Source organism: Simochromis diagramma, unplaced genomic scaffold (genome assembly GCF_900408965.1).
Source record: "Simochromis diagramma unplaced genomic scaffold, fSimDia1.1 OVJJ01000176.1, whole genome shotgun sequence".
Taxonomy (NCBI): Eukaryota; Metazoa; Chordata; class Actinopteri; order Cichliformes; family Cichlidae; genus Simochromis; species Simochromis diagramma.
This window is the reverse complement of record NW_024386892.1, coordinates 7,220,313-7,245,087: the sequence shown is the minus strand read 5'-3', so window position 1 is coordinate 7,245,087 and position 24,775 is coordinate 7,220,313. Positions and strand designations below refer to the sequence as shown.

General features: G+C 43.2%; 1 protein-coding gene across 2 annotated transcripts in view; it reads right to left on the bottom strand.

Moving 5' to 3' along the window:
* The window catches only part of cntnap5a (contactin associated protein family member 5a), a 144,580-nt gene extending 122,856 nt beyond the window's left edge, over window positions 1-21,724 (bottom strand). For both annotated transcript variants that reach the window (XM_040034108.1, XM_040034109.1), the window contains exons 1-2: window positions 21,714-21,724; window positions 16,181-16,351 (exon numbers count right to left, since the gene is read on the bottom strand). In XM_040034108.1, coding sequence (XP_039890042.1) covers window positions 16,181-16,253 — 73 coding nt within the window. In that variant the 5' untranslated portion in view covers window positions 16,254-16,351; window positions 21,714-21,724. The remainder of the gene's footprint in view (window positions 1-16,180; window positions 16,352-21,713) is intronic.
* Window positions 21,725-24,775: the final 3,051 nt, after the last annotated feature.

Here is a 24,775-nt window from a genome sequence, read left to right as displayed (position 1 = left end):
CTGTAAAAGGAACTCAAAGAGCTGAATATGAAAAAAAGCCAAAGGGATTTCCTAAAAATAGAAAATGTAATAAAGACAGGGGAAGGGCAGAGCAAAGTGGAGCACACGTTTCAATCTGGTCTGATCCATTTTACTTGGTGCACCAAATCCATGTGATTAAACCCAACAGCTGCCCAATTACTTACACAGCTTAAAGGAACATCGTGCACGACATGTTATTGAAGTCTTCAGATACGGCAGAAGGTGTCAGGTCGACAGAGAAGCACTCAGGTCGAATATCTGCTGCACAACTTTGATAACACAGCTTAAATAAGAAGCTGCGTTTCTCACTGCCAGGATCAGACTGGGACACACTCAACACCAGGCTTCAGATTTTACTTTGTAATATATGAACATGTGTTTACTGACTGGTGTTCATAACAAAAATGACAAATGTCCCATCTTCCTGTCCTCACCCCCAACCCCCCGCAGCACACTGCTGCTCCTCCCCCAGCCTGCTCTCTGGAGCTGTCTTCCTGTTAAAAGAGAGGTTTTCCTTCCCACTGTCACCAAGTGCTTACTCACAGGGGGTCATCTGAGACCCCCTGTGAGTGTGTGTGTGTGTGTGTGTGTGTAGTTGTTTAGTCATTCTATTTAGGTTGTGGATGTGAGTTTAATTGTGTGATGACCCAAACTGTCGGTTCTTCGGTGCTTTTTCTTTTTATTTCATTCGATTTTTTTGTCCATCTGAGACAATCGTGTTATCCACAATCATTTCACAATTGAATAATCCTCTTGTTATTGTGGAAGAAACGCGCTATTTCAGCAATCCTTTATATCGGCTGGTTCTTGAAATAGTCTACTTCATCCTGAGGTCATACACACAGTTTTTCATTGTCTTGGATTATAGCTGGACACAGTTTCTTCTTCTCTGAAGTCTAATTCATGCACTGCCACGGCGATCTTAGTGTAGAGCGGAACAAGAACGAGCAGCTGGAGCCACTGAGTTACAGTTTGTCTATAAAGTAAAAGGCAACTATGTTATACTGCCCAGTTTCTTAAAAAGGAGGCTAATTATGAACTTATAGTGCTGAGTGGTATAGTAGTTTTAATTTCATGCGCGACATTAATTTTTCAAATACAGCTGCACCAGTGAAGACACAAGACTGTGTTTTTGAAGCAGCTTTGATGTACTGTAATATTCTCCATTATTAGCAATAAAGAGCATGTGGGAGGGGCTTGCATTAAACGAGCACACCCCTAATCATGTGACTCGCACGTATTAATTAATGACAATAGTTTAATTAATTTCAAACGTCATGAAGCATTGACTGAATTACACTGTAAACTGTGAACTTCTGCTGTAGCCCTGCTCAGATACATAAGCTGGTCTGGTAACCAGTCAGTTTACCAGTTTGTTTGTGTCCACGCTAAGAATCAGAAAGCTGCAAACTGGCCTGTTTGTCCCTCTGTAGGATTTCTTCTTCTTACTTGAGCATCAGCTCCACTGACACCACGCTGGTGTGCAGCCTCTTCTCTCATCGAAACACACAAGTGACAGGGACACTCACACTGGTCAGTTTGTTGTACACAGTTCATTATTACTCAAGTAACACGATCGCTACATGTTGCAAATATGACCTGCAGGAACAATGCAGTCACCATAAAGATGAAATCAAACCACAGACAATCACTCGTCTTTAAAATTCATACAAATATATACTCTTTGGTTTCGTGTAGCCCCAGCACAAAGTAACATTACATAAAGCTAGAAATGCAACAACGTGGCGAAACAGATCAGTGTCTAAACACATTGGACAAGTTACCACAGCCTATGTTTTATTAAAAGGCTTCCTCAGACGGTCCGCAAACACTGTTTTCATCTGCATCGCTCTGAAAGAAACTGTATAAACTGAGTTAAGCTATTTATCAAAGTTGTCTTCTACTCTTGTTCTCGGAGTGATTATTTTGATTTATTCTTTCAAGAAGAAAGAACAAAGTTTGCATGCCACAAATGGATTATTGACGAGTCTCCACTCCTGACACTGCTGGAGTAAATTCAGCAATTACTTTAAAATATGCAGCCAAATCCCAGCCCGCTGTTATAATCACATTACATACTCCTCTGGATGCAATGCACATCCAACACAGCCTTCCACTCATGACGGTGTATTTACACTCTCACTGAAAACTCCACTTCCACCGTAGCATCCACATGTAGGCCACTCGCCTTTTCCCACAACAAGAACTTCCTACTCAGAGCTTAGACACACAGACCAGACCGACTGTGGTTCTGTCAAAGCTGCCTTTGCTCCCAGGACAAGCACTTACTGGTGATTCTAAATTGCCCACAGGTGTGGATTTGAGTGGGAATGGCTGTCGGTCTCTCTGCATTAGGCCTGCATCAGGCCTGTGTAGGATGTTCCCCGCCTCTTTCCTTACGATAGCTGGGATAGGCTCCCATGACCCTGATAAGGATAAGCAGAGGAGGATGGGTGGCTGATAATTCAATTCAATTCAATTCAATTTTATTTATATAGCGCCAAATCACAACAAAAGTCACCTCAAGGCGCTTCATAGATACAGAGAAAAACCCAACAATCATATGACCCCCTATGAGCAAGCACTTTGGCAACAATGGGAAGGAAAAACTCCCTTTTAACAGGAAGAAACCTCCGGCAGAACCAGGCTCAGGGAGGGGCGGGGCCATCTGCTGTGATTGGTTGGGGTGAGAGAAGGAAGACAGGATAAAGACATGCTGTGGAAGAGAGACAGAGGTTAATAACAGATATGATTCAATGCAGAGAGGTCTGTTAACACATAGTGAGCGAGAAAGGTGACTGGAAAGGAAAAACTCAATGCATCATGGGAATCCCCCGGCAGCCTACATCTATTGCAGCATAACTAAGGGAGGATTCAGGGTGACCTGGTCCAGCCCTAACTATATGCTTTAGCAAAAAGGAAAGTTTGAAGCCTAATCTTGAAAGTAGAGATAGTGTCTGTCTCCTGAATCCAAACTGGAAGCTGATTCCACAGAAGAGGGGCCTGAAAACTGAAGGCTCTGCCTCCCATTCTACTTTTAAATACTCTAGGAACAACAAGTAGGCCTGCAGAGCGAGAGCGAAGTGCTCTAATAGGGTGATATGGTACTACAAGGTCATTAAGATAAGATGGGGCCTGATTATTTAAGACCTTGTATGTGAGGAGCAGGATTTTGAATTCAATTCTGGATTTAACAGGAAGCCAAAACAGGAGAAATATGTTCTCTCTTGATAAGCTTTAAGAACAAAGGAAAGCATGTTAAGATAAATATTTTTAGCTTTAGTAAATCAGCTTTACATTCATGTAGAAAGTGAAATAGCGTTTAAACTGAAAGTTTAAGGATTCAGAAGTAACTGGACAGACACACAAACACAATGATGACAGCGTTGTTTCTTCCCTGTGATGGCTTCACAGGGTTTCAGTGCTGCTGTGAGTCATGTGCTGCCAAACCTATTTCAATTAAAGCTGTGACATGGCAATTTAAAACTGATCTACTGCATTTTTCCTCTTTTTTTTCTGTGAAATATATCCTGTCATAATGCTAGACACTCATGATAAGTATGTCCATACGTTTCCAGTTATGATGTTAGCGAATTATTCAGACTGCTAAAAAAACCTCGGTTTCATGCTGTTTCGATACTCGTTGATCTGGCTGACGTCAACAACGGGGGAATTCCTTATTGCCTCATCTCCTCACAGAATAATCTGTGGTCTGAGAAAACAGTGAATATATTCACAGGAGTTATACATGTGAGGCAGGTTCCTCGTCTAAGTCGTTCCACAGCTAGCTGAACGAGCAGACCTGGCTGTTGTTAGTTAATGGGAGGCTGTGTGTCACCTCGTGTATTCTCACTCTAGTCCTTCTCCTTTTCATTGCTCTTCTGTCTGCATCAAGCTTTTATGTTGTAGGCCGATTCTCCGTGTCAGTCATTTCCTGTTTTATTTTGGTGCCTGTTCCTCCTGGTATCTCGGTCTAGCTTTACTTCCTCATTAGCCATCACGCTGTGTTTGTATATATGGCCTCAGTCTTTGCTTCCTCTTTGCTGTGTCCTATCTTTGCTTTGGTTTTCCTTGTCTGTGTGTTATTTTGTGCTTTAATAAAACTGCCTTTGAGTTTATCCCTTGTGTTTCAGAGTCAGCCCTTGACTTTACAAACATCTTTATATATAGTCGCTGAGTTTTCCCAGGCTCACAAGAAACAGGACAATTGACAGGCAAGCAGCTTCATGGCCAGGTAAGGCCTGCCCCTCCTGGACAACAGGTTTGGGTTTGATTCCAAGCGGTGACTGAATTTGTAGCTGCTGACTACAACTCTCATATGAAGTGTAAAGAGATTCTGACACCAGTGAAGCCTGAAAAACTCAAATAAATCTAGAAGAGAGATGGAAAAAACTTACAGATACTTGCATTAACTAATAGTTAAACAGGTATACCCAAGTGGCTGGACTGTACATGTTATCATGTGTTATGGGGCAAGAAAATGCCACATGTATAAGACATTTAAACGAGTTGTAAATCAACGCAAAGGTGGTCCAGAGAAGGAGGCTGCAGAAGCCAAGAGAAACCACAGAGTCAATAATATGAAAAGACACAGTGATAGCATCTGGTGACAGAGTGGCCTCAGACCACTCTGTGGTATTGATAAAGCTTCATATGATAGCATGCATAGGCTAACAGGCTTTGGGGCTCAGTGACCTATGCTCAGCAACAGCCAGTGTACACCAGAGATTGGCTAACAATTAGATCCACGCTCTGGCTGAATACAGGGACGCTCATATCGATGCAAATGATCGAGGACCATGGACTGTTTTACTGTAGCGATTCACGTCTGCGCACACTGGATATAATCTGGAGGGAGCTCCGAGCATTTAAAGGCAGCCTGCGGCATGAGTTATCGACAGTTTGAGTGATTATATGCATCACATCTGCCAAACATTAATTATTCAGCACCCATTCAGGAATGTAGTGAAAGAGGAAACGTGATACTTTTCTGTTGGATTATTGGATTTCTGGGAGCATCTGCTATAGACAAGCTGATAATGGGATAATGTCTTGTTGACAAAAAGAGAACAAAGGCCAAAAAAATTGGTAATAACAAAGGATGCAGTAAATAAAACGTTGGTATGAACAGCTCTGATGGCACCTGTCAGCAGAAAGTTAAAAGACAGCAGTTATGATGTTATTTCCAAAAAATCACGTTTTCTGTTTATTGCATAGAAGCTTTGCAGAGCGTTCCTCCAGTGCTCCACATGTATGAGTATTTTTTATTTTAAGTTTTATTAACATTAAACCTTTTGTGTTGCCTATTTTGGTACCTGACGTTCTGTTGATTTGAACCTTTGTGACTAGGGATGGGTATCGTTTAGGTTTTATCCGATACCGGTGCCAAATCGGTACTTTTGAAACGGTGCCGGTGCTTAAACGGTGCTCAAACCGGTGCTTAAAGAATGGAGAACACAAAATTGGTCCAAAAACCTCTCATGTTCAGCTGGTTTTTGTAAAAAGATAACAATGTTAGCCTTTTCTGCAGCTATGGGGCATATATGGTATCACTCTTGGCTGGAAGCAGTGCTTAATCAATGGAAAAAACACAAACTTTGTCCAAAAACCTCTCATGTTTAACTGTTTTCCACTTTTTCTTTGGTCATTTTAGCCTTTTTGGCCAGGGTGAAGGGAGCATCTGCCATCAAACAAGAAGACAGCCGCATGTAGCTATGATGATGTTTGCTAGTTCACCTTACATGCATTAATGTAATAACGCGGTTAGCCTACTCAACGTAAATTACACACGAACAACATTAAGTTACTCACGCAGAGAAGAACGGCTGCTGCTGCCATCATCATCCGTCATCATTTCTGCTACACTGGCAGGGCTAGGGGCCAGGACTCTCCTCTTTGTGTTTTTGGGGATGTTGCTAACTCCGGGTCAGATAACAGGCACCACACCCGAGGTAGATGCGCTCGGTGTGAGGTCTCGCAGCAAGCTATCAAATACAGCGCATTTCTTGGCTTTTAAAAAAAAAACGCTATGCATCGCCAGGTGTTTCATCGGATTTGAGGTGTTGCCTCCTTTGACAGTATCACAGTATCAGCTTAAAGCACTTGTTGCAGGCTGCTGAGTTTGCATATTTTGCTGTGAAGTACAGCCAGACTTTTGACCGCTTCGCCTTGGGCATTTTTAATCTGTAGCTCTGCTCTAAAAGAACGTACGTACCTGGCCCCGCCTACTATCCTCGGAAACGTAAAATGATTGGCTAGAAGTGTATCACAGCTCAGGAAAAAAAAGCACTGAAATAAAGCACCGAAATGTGCGCTGCTTTTCGGTCTGGTTACTACCGTTTATGTCAGAACCGGTGCCATCATGGCACCGGACACCGGTACCCATCCCTATTTGTGACTGCCTGTCACATAGAAAAGCACTTAATAAATCAACTTTACTTACATTAAAAATAATGTAATCCATCTAACCCACCCACCTGGACGAATACAAATACTACGACATTAGTATGTTCTGAGAAAATCCACAAACATTATGTAAAAGATGGACGTACCCTTCTGTCCTCTGTAAGGCGTAGACGTGGCGTGGAGCTGCAGCAGGCCACTCCTCTGGTTTATAAAGCGAGTCAGGTTGAACACAGGAGATCAGCTCCCTTCATCGATCACCTCACTAAACTAATTTATGATGAGTTTACAGTTTCAGTCATGAGTTTTGAGTCTTACTGAACGCTATACACAGTTTTCCTCGATTACAGTACCAAAGGAGATGAAGCAGGGCGATGTAGTTTCCCTCACTCATAAAATATCCAGATGGTGACAGTGACACAGGGAGACGTTACCCACCAGAGGCCGTGTGGTGACCACATCCATCCTAAATACACAGTGCATAGCTCAAAAATGTACATGGTATGTTTGTTATGCTACGGAGTTTACAAAAGCTGATACTACACAGCACATTCATCGTAGTGTTACTGTTACTGCATTCAACAGACAAACTGCAACACTGTAGCACTGTGGCTGTGGTGACTGCAGCTGCTCTGCCCTGCTGCACTGGCTTGTATTCATATACTTGATATGAGGCTAAGGATATGTGTGCCTCAGCCACACTTTAGTGTTTCTACCAGGAATCAGCAGAGGAGTCATTGTTTAGCCACCCAGGACTTAAACTTTAAATACAGCACTCTGTTACCATTGCACTGCAGAGTTCAGCAATGCTGAAGCTTTAATTAACACTCAACAAAGCCACGTCAATTAACTGCACATATTATAAGCCACTATAAACAAACAGTCACAGTAATAATCAGCCCTCTACACACAATTATAGCCATAGCCAGTCTTAATCAGTCTCGGCAGCAGGCGGTTGTAGCCTAATAATATATTCTAAAGAGCTGGATTAAGTAGCTTCATTTACTAGCTCTAGTTAAGTAGCTACATTGACCCAGACTTTGCACTAAGCAGTCAGAGCTGAGGCTGTATGGACCCACGCCGTGCTTAAAGGCACTGGCCTTCTTCTATGGATCAGAGGGAAGGATGCAACATTTATTGCAAAGTAGTGAAAATCTGGTGGGCAAATCAAACGCAGCTCATAAAAGAATCAAAGATGCAACTGCAAGTTTGAGTCCAGATGAATCAGGTTTTCTTTCCTTGGCTTCTTTCATACATCACGATCAATATTCAATAACATTGCATGCAGTAGCTTAACACAATAACAAAGCTCCGTAAAACACTAAGCTGGAACAGAAAGAGTTTCTGCAGCGTCTGTTTACCTTTAAATTCATGACTTTTTTTTGAGTCTGAATGTTCAAAGTAAGCTTTTTTTCTTCTCATATTTCATGATTGTAACCGTCCCCAATGATTTGTGCATCCATTTTATTGGCAGGGTGGGTGTTGATAATCCTTTCAAACCCTCTGCCAGTAACATGGAAACTTACAGCGTATTCATTGCAGTCTATAGATCGGGGACTGGTGCAGCATCGCTCTGTGACCAGCGTGGCTGGAAATGGGAAGATGTCTCCTGGCGCCGTAATCGCCACTCGAGACGTGGCAGAATTATTTCTCTAAATAGTCTGATATCATGTGTCAGCATGTTTCCTTCATACTTACTGCAATCAGAAAGCACTTTATTCTCGATCTGCACAGAGAGAGCGTCTATTCTGTGGTGAGAGGAATCAACTCTGACAGGACATATAAAGATAAATAATAAGATCTGATGCTCGTTTACTGTCACAGATATTTCTATGATGTGACATCGATCCTTAATTAGTGAAATCAATCAATGAATGTAGCTGTTATAAATTAGTTATAAATGAACAGTTTTTATTGAACAACTTTGCTCACCAACCTCTTTTCATGCATGTATAAGAAACATCCCTGTGTGAAGTTCCCTGTATCGTCTATCATTTCCTCATAAATTATTTCTCAGTGACAAAGACGAGATAAAAAAGTCTCTTTATTTCACGCCTTTGACTAATTCTGACGTGTCAGAGATCTTACAGAGAGACTGAAGTCTGGCCCTGCTGGTATCTGTGGGAGTTATCGATATTGTTAGTGAGAGGAGACACGATGGCTTCAGTATGTATGAACTATCCTGTAGTATATTTCACTAGTTGATAAACTCCTTTGTTATTGTGAAGTAAACAACAACTATCTGCTGCGTTTGCTAATAATGAACCAGTCCTGATGCAGATGCTGAGTACGGCCCAAACCAAGGATCAGTGAAATAACAGACCAGTTGCTGCTGAATCAGGAACGCAATAAACCAAATGAAGACAAAGAAAACCATTAAAATCATGGTATTCACCTGATTTGCTGCCACTAGTTTCATTTCCACTCAGTGCAAAAGGATTTGAGTGTAGCCTGACTTTCTCTGAAGGCCAACAGATGGGGAGCGCTGTCACACGGGTTTCACCTTTGTAAATATCTTATTGATAAATTCATCGACTCACAGACAGACTTATTTTTTGTACCATCTGTTTTTGGTCACCTTGTATGATGCTGCGCGTTCATTGGCTGAGCTTTTCCTTCCAAACTAGTTTGTCTCTGTTACTGTACAGTCTTCACCTTATAAAGCAGCTAAGGCGACTGTTGTGATTTGGACACAGCTTAGAAATAAACAGCAACATTATTTTAGTGAAGTCAATAAAATAACCGACTTCAGTGTCTCTGCTCTGTCCAAAGGATTCTCTGCAGCACTTTTGTCTTCAAAGGAGCTCAGGAAGAAAAGTGTCGGGACTTCTTTGAGTTTCTTAAAGACGTTTCATCCAAGAAGCTTCTTTAGTTCTAAGAACAACTGGTGGAGAGTCCCAGATTTAAGCCCTATGGGAGTGTCTCCAAGAGGGTCCTGGACCTGCTATTGATCCTCTGCCTCATCACACGAGCCAGGGTGTAAAAACAGGTGTAGGTCACAATCAGCCGAGGCTTTTCTTTCTGAGTTCCTTAGACTACGAGGACCGGGATGACTGAGAACCTTCACAGACAGTCTTTGTCTTATTTGCAGCAGTGTTTCATTTTACAGTTTATTGTTTTTCACCGCTTCATCGTCATCATTTGACAGTTGTGACTGTTGTAGAGATTTGTGCAGAAGAAGAGTCCCCTGGATATTCGCTATCTCTGGCTGGTGTTTGGGTTTTTATCGAGCTAACTAATGCAAACAGAGCCCGACTGTGCTGAACTGGAGTCTTCGTGTTTAACCAGAGTCTGCATGTGTTTCAGTGGGCGGCGTTTCTGGGCCTGATTCAACGCACCAAGTTTGAAATTCTTCACTTAACACTTTTTGTTGTTTCGATTACAATAAGACTTTCCCTATTAACTACCAAAAGTACAAAATCGTCCTGAGAAGCGTTCAGAATGACAAAGAAACTTTGAGTCTCAGTGAGCCCAAGCACTGTGAAGTGAGCCCGCGATGGCACTAATCCTTGTGATCATATATACTCGTACAACAATCCCAGCATCCAGTCAGTGGGCCCCTGATGATGAGAGCGCACCTTCCTCCCAGTTTGTTTTGTCTTGCAGAAGAACCGTAGTATATGTTTAAACATGAGGAAAAGTGGCGGCGCTGTCACGCCACAGCGCTCTGCCTCATTTACCTTTTGATAAATTCATCAGGCCTTGAATGCGTACAGCTGTAGGTGTTCCCCGAGTGCCTGCTTCACATTCATTAGCGAGCGAATGTGCAGCTGCATCGGCTCCGTCGCGCACACCCCATCGCTGCTCCTGTGAAGCTGCGTGCCATCTCTGCTGCGACGCGTTTCAGGTGCTTCAGATGCGAGATAATTAGTTTTGAAGTATCTGCTCGCCGAGCTAACTTCAAGCATGAAATCTTAAGTAAATATGTGTGTCCGCTGCTTTGCCACACTGCTGATTCAATCTTATAAAAACTGGATGCCTGGCGAAGCGGTCTCTGCTCGTTGCGAGGGGATCACTTAAAGCATAGCAATATTCCTCCCACAGACTCACACTGAAGAGTGTCATAACAGCGGGTAATGAAAGCCTTTTTCCTGCCAAAAGCAAATTCCTTCCATCCCTTCAAATCATGCCTCACGCTGGCCTGTGACCAGCCCTTGGGTGGCCTTATTAAAGAAGTTGCACCAGATAATGATTATGAATTATGCCACAGCGCTACAAGAATAGCTCGGCCAAAGTGTGCTTTTGGAAAATAACATGTACTTAGCAATGCAAAGTGTGCTGGTAAGCATGTAACATACTGAAGTTACAAATATCAGACAGCCCTGAAACACAAAGATGAGAGAAAGTTAATCCTCAGCTCTTTGGATAATTAATTAACTTGTAGTACGAGCGGCTCTGCCTCTCTTACGTTCTCTAGTAATTAAATTGTCTCGAGAGCTGATAGGACAAACAAGCAGTACTGAGATATCATCTGGGAAATGTTATATGTTTGTTTTTGATCACAAAATAATAAATGAACAGCGAACAAAAAGAGATACACTAGCATAGGTGCACCTGGACATTTCACTTCTGGGTTCTTTGTGTCCATTTTTTAGGTATTTTTGCTTTTACCACCCGTCTCACTCATAACACTGATCATCACGCTGCACTCTGCAACTTTTTCACTACATTTACAAACTCGCCAGAGCATCTTTATTTTTTCAGAAATTGTGATCTTGCCCTGTGATGAAATGATCTAGTGAAATCCATCCATCCATCTTCATCCGCTTTATCCGAGGCCGGGTCGCGGGGGCAGCAGCCTAAGCAGAGAAGCCCAGACCTCCCTCTCCCCAGCCACCTCCTCCAGCTTATCCGGGTGAACACCAAGGCGTTCCCAGGCCTGCCGAGAGATATAATCTCTCCTGTGTGTCCTGGGTCTCCTCCTTGAATCGCTACCTTATCGCGGTGGAGGGGTTTGTGTGTCCCAGGGATCCCAGGGGCTATGTTGTCTGGGGGCTTTTGCCCCCTGGTAGGGTCTCCCATGGCAAATTGGTCCTGGGTGAGGGACCAGACAAAGAGCGATTCAGAAGACCCTTATGAAGAGAACATCGAGGGAACAGTTTACCCTGCCCGGGATAGGGTTACCAGGGCCCCGCCCTGGAGCCAGGCCAGGGGAGGGTGCCCGAGGGCGAGCGTCTGGTGGCCGGGCCTTAGTCCATGGGGCCCGGGCGGGCACAGCCTGAAGAGGAGACATGGGCCCATCCTCCCGTAGGCCCACCACCTGCAGGAGGCACCATAGGGGTCGGGTGCATTGTGTGCCGGGTGGCGGCCAGGAGCGGAGGCCCTGGCGGACTGACCCCCGGCTGCCAAGACTGGCAATAGGGATCTAGTGAAATTATAAAGGAAATGTTGTATTTGTTCACTACTTGTAGTTTTGTGGCCTGTGTTTTTCCCATCCCATAGTGTTTTTTTTTCCCAGTATAGTATCAGGATACCCGGTGAGTAAGAACTATAAATTATTTCCATTAATTTTGTCAGCAGCTCTATCTAAAAATGTGTGGACGTGAGCCTGTGGAAGGATTATTAACAGATGAAGACGACCTCAGAGTGTGTCTTCGCCCTCTGTGCCTCTCAGCAGGCACACGTGCAGCTGCTGCCATCATTTTTTATTCATTCAATAAATGCATGTTTGTTAATGAGACTTCAAATGAAATAACCCAGATTACAGCTAACCAAGACTGTGATGACTGCCACAAAACATCGAACACAAAACTGACAACAATACTGTCATTTTAAATATCATTAGGCCACCAGCACTCAACAACACACACACACACACACACACACTGACATCATCAGGCTTCTGATTGGCCCACATGTCTGTATAGTTAGGCTTATATAAGCACCTCTTGCTTTGACACCTCTTAACACCAATTTTTTTGCATTTTTTTAAAGGAGTTGAAAGGTTGTGGTTTCCTAAGCATTAAGCCTAAAGTTCAGGACCGTCAACAGCCAGCAGCCCCACCTGACCACAGAGTTCTGCACCACAGCAGCTGTAACACGAACACCAAGCAACGCTGAACTGCTGTATGCTCCCTGTTCATTTTTATTGAGCTGTAGCAGGTCGGAAAGTAGTTAATGAACTTCAGCTCCTATACATATAAATTGCAAACATTTTCAACATGATATTATGGTTCAGTCTTTCCATGACGCCCATGTGTGCATCCTAGTCTGGTGAAAGTTTGCTTACAGGAAATGCTGAAGAATGCTGGTGTTTATATGTTGTTCATGATCACAGGAACATTTTCTTATTTTCTCTGCTTGGTAGCAAAAACAACCAAGGCATGAACCAAACACTGGTTTTGAAGATGTCGTACAAATGAACCTTGTGCAATAGCAGGACCGTGTTAATCTGCACGGTCAGCCAAATGTCCAGGTCACTAGTAGAACATATAAAGAGCCGCACACAGATACAGCCTGCTTTCTCTCAGCTGATGTATAAATGTGCTTTGAGTGGTCCACACCAGCCTTGGTCATTAAAACCCACAAAGCCAGCTGGGGAATTGTGCAGTGAGCTCGGTACATTTAAAAGAGAGCACTCAAGCCCTACATGATACACTGATAGCACTGATAGTGCTACTGGAGAACACGCTGTGGTTTCTTATTGTCAGCACATATTTCCACTACAGTCAATAAAACTCGATTTTTACTATAATAATAAAGTAAGTGTTATTTCCATATATTTGTGAATGGGTCCTGTTGCCTGTAGCCAGCATTGTTGGACCAATGAGCCAATAACATAAAACCGAACGCGGGCATATCGCCGTGTCTTTGTGGAGCCAAAGGATGCACACACGGGCCTCTCAGAAGGAAATGGCTGACATTAGCTCTGTCACCTGACAAACCAGCGATGATGCATCTTTGTTCGCTTCCTCGTTTCCCAGCGGTAAATATGAGAGCGGCTCTTTGACCTCCAGGAGGAGCTCGCCGTTTCATCAGGCCACATGTGTCAAACCTGATCGCAGGTCACGTTTGAAAACGCATCACTGTCACAGGTGACTAATGCAGCTGTCGCCTGAGCTCAGGTTCCCACCTTAACACAAACTGCTTAAATCCTGACACAAACCTCAAAGACAGACGAGCACATGAAACGACGGCGTGCCCGTGCTGAGTTCTTTCACTGCTGAAAATCACTTTTTACACTTTCAACATGACAAGAAAGGACGAGAAAGGTTAGAAAGCTCCTTTTTATACACACCATCAACATATCAGTTTAAACAAAAGCTACACTGACTCTGTTAGACACGTCACACTTTGTTAGGCTGCAGCTAAAAACAGTTGATGGATTTATTCTAATAATCAGGAACACAGAAGCACATTATACAGATCCAAATCTAAATTATTGTGTAAGAAACTGACATTTGAATTGAAAGGGTTCATCTCTGCATTTTGCCTGATAGAACGTGTGCATGTTCAAACAGCCAAGAGGTTAGCATGTGAGGCTAAAGCTCAACACACAGTCTAAACATAATAATAATAATGTGGTCGCAGCTCTGACTGGAACCACAGAAGCTCCGCCCACCTGGTGTTCAAACTAGCATATTAAATTCACTTGCATAATTAAACATTTAAAACAGTTTTTGTGACATTTGTGAACGTTTTGTTTCCCAAACTGCAAAAAATGCAAAGCTGGAAAGTTATGAGACACAGTGCTGCTGTGGGGCTTAACAAGCACCGCCCACCCACAGCATCACATACTGTGTGCTGCAGTTGTTGTGAGGACAAAGACCCAAAGAAACAGACCAGTGAATGACTCAGCTTACTGTAATTAGTCAGAAAGTGTGAGGATAATAAGTGAACAGCAGCAGGTAAACAGTGCAGAGTCACAACATTTGCCTTGTTTTCATATTTGTAACAAACAGGTAAATGGTAGCAGCAGGCTAATTACATGCATCACCCAGGTAAACAGGTGTATCTGCCTCTAAACAAATAGCTTAAAGAAATGTTTAGTGCCAGAATAAATTATTATAGGCATGAAATAAGAGAGAACAAGAACCAACTGGACGTCAGATAGAGAGGCTGACGTCGTCTTAGTGCCTGAGTTATAATTTTGGTCGACATCAGTGGGAGCTGTGGAATACCTGCACGGACCGAGCAGGCTCATTACTAAAGGTTCTTGCTCAGCAGGTCCCTGATGGTTTCCTCTGTTTCCAGTTGGAGAATAGATAACTGTTGTTCCATATCTGTCAGAGCTGAGCTCACTAAGGGCACCCACAGGCCATCGCATTTCATGTGTAGGACATGGAAACATGTTTGTTTTAAATAAACAGATTTATACAAGCAGCCGTGCTTTTGTTTGTTTTGGTCGGCAACATTCAAAAGAATATTTCTGGTTTGTGGTTTAAGACAAAATCTTTGTCTGGATTCTGCTGAATTTGAACTCCACTAGTTCAAACCTTCAGTTTGGATAACTTCAGACTGTGCTCACTGACCAGAACAGTTCCAGCTACTTCACTGTTACAACAAACATTGGTGTGTGCAACAGCTTCTGTACAGAACGACCAATGCAAAGGCCACGAGCCAAAGCAGGTGAGTAGATAAATGAGACACAGGCATGCAGGAGTAAACCTGCACCAGGGCCCTTAACCATCGGGGTTCACTGCTGGTCAGTCATATGTCCTCTTATGTTGCCAGGTTGGATTGTTGCCACATGAAAATATAAAGAATGAACTCTTATTTTTATTTCAGGAAATCAAAGTGACCATCTTACATTTACTGTAAAGCCACCGATGAAAGCCAGTTACACAGCTACTGTACGTTTACCATGTAACACAGGTTTGTATCTGTTTCTGTTGAAGTTGGTGTGAGACATCACAACGATCATCTTGAAGGACACACATTGTGATGCTGTTGAATTGCACATTATGGGACTTTATAATATTTTAACCTCCTGGTTTGCACTTTGTCATTGAGAGGATTCCACCGTCCACTGAGATGCTGGATCACAAACTCTGAGAATGAATGCTCAAGGCCTTTAAAAAAAATGCTTGTTTTTATCCAACCATGAGAACAACGACGGTCAGTTTACTGTAGAAACGAAGGACAGCAGAAGTCCTTTATCCTGCGATCAAAACAATTAATTTTGCTTTTACAAAACTCGGATAGGTGGTCGATAGCCAATCGAGATTTTTAGGACTATTACTGGACGCAGTACTGCAGGTAAAAACAAACGGCGTCAAATCAAAGTCTCTTTCTGGAGTGAAAGCTTTTGCGGGGTGTAAGAGGGGGCTTGTACGTAGGAGTCGACCAATACCAGCAGCCGTCTGAGCAGCACATCTGTGGCCAGTCAGCACTTCTGGTTCCCCAACACACATCAGCAAAACACGACCCGAGACTGAGACTCGTAAAAATCCCACATGAAAGCGCCAACTAAGGACGAGCTCGGCCACTCCGCAGCGCATCTGCCTCGAACCAAAGGAAACGAACCTGTTCGCATGACCTTCATCGTGCAGTCCGTTCAAAGCAAAACCTCAGCCAGCAGACATCAACAACTTGTTTATGTGCTCGAAAGCAAAAAGTGAAGTGAGGAGAGCCGACACCAGCACAGCGGTGCCGCACAATAATCACGACGCTGCTTCGGCAACAACAGGAAGGCTCAGCTACGAGGCGCGCGTAAAACTCCGCCGGTCGGAGCAGCCCCTGATTCAGGCGCGCCGCCAGCTGTCCGCCCGCAGAGCAGAGGCGCAGACAGGTGAGCGCACTGAGGTGAAACACTTACAGTGAGTGGCGGCGGATGCTCCGCTAAAGACGCTCAGCGTGTAAAGGGTAACCATCGGCAGCAGCAAAACCATTTTCTCAGCTGTAGTGCGCTATTATCCGTGAGTCCGCAGAGAGCAACGCAGGACGGCGGCTCCTCCTCGGTCCTCCGGCTTGGAGGGATAGCAGAGGTCTGATGTGAAGGAGCAAACCGCTCCCACGATGGCACTCCCTCACTGCGAGGTACAGCCCACCCCCGCTCCCCTCTCTGCCTCTCTCTCTCTCTTTGTCGGGTTCACATTTTATTGGCAGAGCGGAGCACTGCGATGCCCGAGCACTGCTATAAAACACAGAACAATAGCAGAGAAAAGCCGCAATCGCTGCTGTATTTCGCTCCGTGTGTTCAGACATCATAAAATAACACACTTTGCAGGCTGCTGATGACTTCATTCCACCGCACAGCAGAAGCTGCTGTGGACGTTTCCAGAAAACACGGGGTTCAAGACTCAAGTCCAGCGCACTTCAGCACCGATGAAAAACGTTTGGACACGGCTGTGTGGGAAATATGAACCCGGAATAAACAGTCACTGTCACAGGAGCATACATGTTACTTTGTTTCATCGCAACAAAATATTTGGTTTTACTTAATACCTCATTTACTTTATTTGACTTAAGATTATATTTGTTTTGTCAAGTTGAATTTGATTTGACTGAGTCTATACCAGGATATTATTTAGACCGTTTTGTTACAGATTCTCCTGTCGTCCATCTTTAAAGCGCTAGACAAACGTTCACATAACTTATTAGGAAGAATATTGTTTATGTATTTATTTTTATTAGCACTGTAGCTCTTTCACAGTTGATCTTTGGTCGCTTGCTGTTGTTTCATTCGTTTTAGTCCAGTCTTTGTACACAACCATTTCTTAAAGGAGTGTTTTTGTCATACTGACCTATGAGTCCATCTTAAAAAGATCCCTCAACTCAAGAGATGAACCAGTTTGTGTCTACATGTCAGTGACACTGTCACTAACAGATTTTGATCCAGGATGTAAAAACAACATCAGCATAGCACCTCAAACACACTGCCAGTGCAGTAAAAGCAAAGCTCATAGAAGATCACATTATGGACTTTTGCACTTTTATTTCTACCTGCTCAGCTACAGGCAGCTGTGACAATCAGCCAGCAATCAAAGCTTTCACTACGAGCTTTTCAGTGCAGCCAGCAACCTCCAGACACCAGAACAATCAAGTCAGGAAATACACGTTTCTGTAGCAGCTGGTGATTATGTCACATCCAACATGGTGGAGAGCTCTTGATCAATGTGCACATGATATGATGTGAAAAACCTCTGTGGTGATAATAATGAAACACATGTAGTTATATTTATGTTTGGAAATCTGAGGTTTTCACCTGTCAAATATTAGTTAATGTTAGCCTACAAGCTAAACTGATACCCAACGTAGCAGCGATCCAGGGAAACGTGGCTGCCTTCTTCGTCAGTGATGTCAGTAGTGAGGTTTGTTTGTCATTTTGTTCTTTGGAGTCCGTGTTTTTGCTGCGAGCAATTTATTTGTTATTAACTGACTGTGTTCCTGAGCAGGTTTGCTTTTTGTTCATGCTGGGAGTGGAAGACGAGCAGGCACATTAAACTACATAGAACACTGTTAATAAACTGTGTGAATGCATTCATGCACCCAGCGTGTATGTGCAGTCGAATGCAGGAAGCTGTTTGGAATACACAATGACTGAACTCTCATTGTGAAGCTAGCTATTAGAATTGTGGTGCCGTGATATATGTAGTGCATTTTTAATGACATTATATTTCATTAAAAAGTTACGATATTCCAGTCAGGAGAATAATTTTCTATTATATTCTGCTATATTTATTCCCGATGTCTTTACTAATTATGTTTTTTAAAGTCCTGCACGGTTGGCGTGCAGCATTCATACGTGTACACTGACAATAAATTCTATTCTATATTCTACTCTGTTGTGGAGTACAGATTTAGCCTCTGGACATGTAAAACAGCATACGGTATAGTTGCTACTACTAACAGCACTATTACACCTTTATAAACTGTGATGATAACAGCAGATCAGGTCACGTGCACAGGATTAACCTCTGTGAGGTAAAGCGTAACACTTACATGTGATGGTAGAGATTTGGAGGCCCGCTCATTAAAACTTCATTTGTTGCTATGGTTGCTTCTCCCCCATCTAAACCTTTTGTTCTGCGCTGAGAGTGTCATACTGTGGCGGTCTGACTTTTACTTTGTTAAAGACCTTGATTCTTCATGCAGGCTGCAGTTTACATCGTGCTGCTGGCAGCACTGACTCAGTCTGTTTTCTCAAAGTTGCCAGGTTTTTCTGTGACAACTTGTCTCAATGGCCAATTTGTGGTCACTCAGCCTTTTTGGAATAATGTCCCTGATTGTTCATGCTGCCCAGTTAATCTGCCACTCTATATTGGCTGTTCTGTGCTAAACCAGAGCTGGAGTTTGGGCTCCGTGCTCAGTGCACGCACTTTCTTTGGCTTTGATTTGCTGGTCAGAGGCTGAAAGGCTGGTTTAGGAGAATTCTCTCTGTTTTCTTCTCCTCGTACCACCGAGCTCTTGTGTTTTTCACTTTATTTATTTGGTGATGAATGTCATATAAAACAACGTATGAACCTTGGCTAAATTTCAGTGCCTTTTTCTTAAATAGGCTGTGATGAAACATGCATAAAACAAAGCGTAGGATGGGAAGCAGAGCTTTCAGCTATCAGGCTACTCTCCTGTGGAATCAGCTTCCAATTTGGGTTGTGGAGAACGGCATCCTCTCTGCTTTATTTATTTATGTATTTTTTCCATTCGTTATTTTGTCTCTTTGACAGCATAAAAGATGAACAGGAATGGGACAGAGACATAAAAACACACATAGTTCTCAAACATTTAAGTCGAGGTCTTTATATAGTGTCCATTTCCACCAGTTCCATTCGAAGGCATCCAGTTTGATTCGTCATAGAAACTTCAGTTTATCTCCTCCATTATTTCACTTTCAGCGACTCCTTTTCAGCCAGTTCTTGTGATAACTTTCTTCACAGCCACAGTCATTATTTTAAACATGTAGATGTTCTCTTTTTTAATCATACCTTCTGGGATCAGACCAAGGTGTAAGACCTGTGGATCCCTGGGAAGTTCACACTGACAAAGTCCATCTATCAGCTCGGCAACATCTGACCAGCATGGCTGTAGTTTATCACATGACCAAAAGAAGTGTAGGTGATTGGCCTTAATGTGACCACATTCTCTCCAACATTGTTGTTTTGCTTTAACTTGAGTTTATTATCGAGGCTGAGAGCTGAAACTGGTCGATGTGACTCACAGTAATCTTCTGGAATGACAGAGATGACGTCTTCGCTCCACGAGGGAACAGTAAAGACCAGATTTCCTGTTCATAGACTTTATGCCGCTCGTCTGGGAGGCCGTCACTCCCGGGGCTTCTGTTTGTCTTCAGTTTGCTAACAGCGTTGTCCAGTTCATTCTTGCTTGTTGCAGATGTTAAAGCTTGGCTCAGGTTTGTGTCTACTGTTGGAAGGTCTAATTTCAGCAAATAGCTTTGGATTATTGTCACATATGAATGAGTTGGTGGAGTGGACAGCATCTCATAGCAACTTTTAAAGATAGTTTGAATCGTTTCTGAGTCCAGTGTTAATTTATTAGCAGATGAGTCTCTAATTTTATACATTGAGTGCTTAATTATTTGTGCTCTAAGAATTTTTATTGCCTTTGATCCTGATTCATAAAATGTTTGTTTCATGAATCCCATTTTCTTTTCCAGTTCTTCACGGTTTTCTGTGCTGATTTGTTTCTTATAGTCCCTCACTATGGTCTGTTTGGTGTTGCCTTTCTAGTTCCCTCAACTGCTTTTGTAAGTTGTCATAGTTGAGTCCTTTATTTTTTAATATAAGATGTTCTAGAAGTGAGGCTACGGCTCCTTACAGCCTTAACTGTATCCCAGACTATTGTAGCTGCCACCTCATCATCTTTGTTTAAATTAACACACTCTTGAATTTCTCTCTTTATTTCTTGAACTATTGTTGTTTTGTTCAAAAAATGTCTCTGTTGGGTCTCTTGTTTTAAGTCTTCCAGGTGAATAGTGCTATGATGTGATAGGTCAGCTGCCCCAGGTGCACAGTCTAAGACCTTCTGTCTATCTGTATGTTCATCAGGAAATAGTCACCTTGTGAGTTGCATAGTGATGTTTAAATTCTTTCCCCCTGTATAGAAATCCGTCCACACCTCAAATAAATGTTCCTTTATGAAGTTTTCCATGTTTTAGAGACGTTGTGCCTGTGCTGTCTAATGTAGTTTAATGAACTATTCCAGTCTCCTGCACAGACCAACATATCCTCCCTCAAGGAGATTATCTGATCAAAAACAAGCCTGAGACATTTGAGGTCTCTCTCTGGAGGTGTGCATGCATCGAATAGGGTGACCACAGCGCATTGATTCTGCCTTTAACAATGACATATCTACCATCTTTATTGACTTCCCCTTTCATCACTTCAAAAAGGACGTTAGATATTAGTGTAGTGACCCCTCCCTCTGCTACACGAACTGTAGACAGAGTTTATAAAGCCTGGCTTTTCATCTTCTCATCTTCGTTTTTTGACAGGTTGACCTGTTTCAGTTCTACAGTGACTTTCAAGCCCATTAACATTGCAAGACACTACATGAACCTTATGTGACATTATCATGAAAGTACCAGTCATCCCTATAAAAACAAAGAGTCCAGAACTGTAATAGAACATCTAACATGGAAGAAGAACAAATAATACCATGAACTCCAGCGCTGGGGCAGAGAACGTGACCCTGCTGGGTCGTGGGGAAAGCCTGTCGTAGAGACAGGGCCCGGAGGAGGCTAGTGATGAAGCAAGCACCATCCTATGTGTCCAGCATTCTGCTCCCATAGTCATTCTGAGAGGCTCCTTTGGAAACTCTGGAGTTTTTCTTTGGCTCTCCCTGCAGCTGTAGATCAACCTTCCTTCTGGCTCTTTTCCTGCCAGTCTAGCAGCTCCTTCAGTCGGGTCGCGGCCGAGTCATCCTCCTCCCTCAGAGCGGGTACCACCACACTGAAGCCAGGTGTCTTTAGTTCCAGCTTCATGTGCCCTGCTGTAGGTTCTGTTGTTCCAGTGGATTCTCATATTAGCGTATGGAGTCTGTCTTTTTCTTTTATGGCTTTCTTTATCCCACTGTATTCTCTGCGTTTTGGAATAATCTCTGCTGCATAATCGTGGTCGAAGAACAGCGTTCAGTTTCCAAGCTGTATTTTCCCCTTTTTCCAAGCCTCCCTAACCACCACTTCATTAGTTGCAAACTCCTGAAAGTTGACAATACGGGGGCGCGGAGGGGCCTCGGGTCTTGGTTTAGGGGCAAGGGAGCAGTGGCCCGCTGAATCCTTAGATCGACATCCGCAGTTATTGGTAATTCAAAGCTCCAACACAAATCGTACAGCAGAACTTCTCTCTTCGCCTTCAGACACTCCAAAGATGAGGATGTTATTTCTGCTAGACCTGGACTCCAGGTCCATGAGTTTCTGCTGCATCTTCTTCTCCTGTATGGCTGCTGTCAGAGCTTCAGAATCCTCAACTGCCCATCCCTCCACCCACGCCAAGTGAACCTCCATCTCCATCCATTCAGCTCCTGTACTTCCTCAGTGAGGATATCCAGCTTCCTGCTAATCTCTCGGCGTATGGAATCGTCGTTGTCCCCTTTGAGGCCGGACCTCAGGTCTTTCAGAAGGTCACTCGGTGTTACTCGGTAGCCTTGGAGAGTTAGCTTGTGGTGCTGCTTCACTGGCTTTCGATGCTGATTTTCTCAGGATATTTTGGCATCGTTTGTTTATAATATTTGGCTCTTGTGCTTCTGTTTGCCTTTTTCGTTGTATCGTTTTTCCCCTTTTATGTCGGTAACGAGTTTATAAGACTATTGAATGGATGACCTCGTCCACACATCTGTCTGCTCCATCTGTTAATCCAAGTCCATTTATGTATTTGAAAGAGCCCTGAAACGTTTCTTTTTGATAAAGCTTATTGTTGGGGCTAATGCTGAACCAGCTGTCAGGTTTGCTGCTATAAGCAGCTGGGACGTCCCCCGATAAACTCGTTCTTCACTCCTTCCTTTGACTCCTCGTGTGTTTATATGCCACTACCGCGTGTCATTAACTTTTGTCTCCTGTAGTTTGTGCTTTATCTTTTTTGTTGTTTGTGTTCTCTCTGTGCTCTCCTTTCTATCTTCTCTTTACTCTTACTCCCAAGAACGGCCTCTTCCTCCCCTAACCTGGTTCTGCTGGAGGTCTCTTCCTGTTAAAACGGCGTTCTTTGCTATGGGCGACTGTGTGATCCAGCCTCTAATATTGTGCTGTACAGTATATATCAGAACTGAATATCCCTCTCTAAGCTGGTCTCAGCACAGGTTAGTGTGGCAAATGTGTTCTTAGAAGGATTTTAAGCATTGTTCATATTGTTCTGATTTCAGTGAAACCACAGAAAATACCACAATATGATGTGTACGATTCATTCATAAACACAGACACTGTACACACGTGTGTGCAGTGTAACAATGGCTCTCTGATAATGAGAGCCTGATAGGATGAAAGGAAAGACGTCGGGTAGACTTGAAGAAACTTAGCAGACTCGTGTTGTGCTGCTTTGCCCTCAGGCTCTGACACATACTTCACTTTCACTGTCAGTTTATTCCCTGGGCACATGGTGAATTTAGCCTTGGTCTGACTGTGTCAGACTTCCTGTACCTTCTAGCAAGCCCCTTTCAAATTACATGTATATCTCTCTCTCTACATATCTGTCTATCTATATATAGTTTCTAAACGACCACAGGTGCAGGCTGTGTAAAGATGCCCCTGAGACAATCCAGCACAGAACAGCCTGGAGGTCTCGAGGTCAAAATGGGAGACGCCCAGTAGGGTGGTGGAGAATGTACCGGATTCCTCACATTTGTGTGTATGCTCTGTTTTACTCCATGACTAGTACTTAGCTGTTTCTCCTTCTGCACAACTGGTCTGATTCGGAGATTAAGGATCTGTTTGTGTTGACCCAAACCTGTGTGAACCGAAATCCCTTCCTTCAAGATTCTGTCATTTATTCCGTTATCAATAAACTTTGAACTTTTGCTGAGGAGCCCAACCTCAGTCCAACCTGATAAACTCAGTTATTTGTGTTTGCACTGAAGGATTTCAGAGATGCTGAAGTCTCAACAAACAAAACTCAACCTTTTATTAACAATAACGTAAATTTGAGACAGTTCCTGTTAAAGTATCAGTGACAGTACCCTGAATACTGAACTTATACAACAAACAATGCATATTTAAAATGTTGACACTGGTAACAAAGTCTGATGTATAGAGCCACAGCATCCACAGCATCACTACTCTCTTTAAATGGTAAATGGCCTGTATTTATATAGCGCTTTACTAGTCCCTAAGGACCCCAAAGCGCTTTACATATCCAGTCATCCACCCATTCACACACACATTCACACACACATTCACACACACATTCACACACAGGTGATGGCAGCTACATTGTAGCCACAGCCACCCTGGGGCGCACTGACAGAGGCGAGGCTGCCGGACACTGGCGCCACCGGGCCCTCTGACCACCACCAGTAGGCAACGGGTGAAGTGTCTTGCCCAAGGACACAACGACCAAGACTGTCCAAGCCGGGGCTCGAACTGGCAACCTTCCGATTACAAGGCGAACTCCTAACTCTTGAGCCACGATCGCCCTTTAGTCCAAATCGCAATTTGTATTCATTTTTGTTTTTCCTGTAAAGTTGTAAGAATATGCTGGCCTAGTTTTGTTATGTAATTAATTTTACTTTTGGAAAAGTTTTTTGGAAAGTGATTGGTTTATTAGCTTATGGACCCTCCCATTAATCAGGGGATTAAGAGCACCCTGGAGGGGTGTGGTAAGGTTTTCTGTTAGGATTTTCTGACCACTTTTGAATTTGTTAAAGCAAATTAAATTAACTTTCGTTTAATTTTAAGTTTTAAGAAGTTATTTGGTTGATTTTTGTTTATAATTTTCCACAAAATAACAACATGTGATTTTTAAACAATGGAGTCAGAAGTGCGTTCAAAAGTGTTTGGAACATAAAAGGCCGTGACAATGTGTTTGACAGGTTGAAATGGCTTTGCTGTCAAGAACAATGCCTCTGGAGTCAAAGACTGGAGTACCTGTTGCTCCAAAGATTGTAGTGTGTTGTCCTCAGCACAGATACCTGCTTCAGATACAGCCTTCAGTATGAACTGTGTTTAATTCCCTCAGAGTTACTTCGACCAATCTCATAGATCGCTCCAGTTCATCCACACGGCTGTCAGGAAACTGATTTCCACACACTTACTCCAATAATTCAAACAGTTAAAGACATCATTCATATTTTTTCTGACATGAACGAGTGCAGTGGACCACTACAGTCTGAAGGACAGCTGCTGTGAAGCTGCACCGAGAGATAACCAGCAGGTAGAGGCTGTGCAGCACCAGCCCATGCTGGTGTCTGCAGTTAGCAGGGATTCGTGTGCATTCTTGGTTACGGTTTCCTTCAGGTTGTTTCCAGT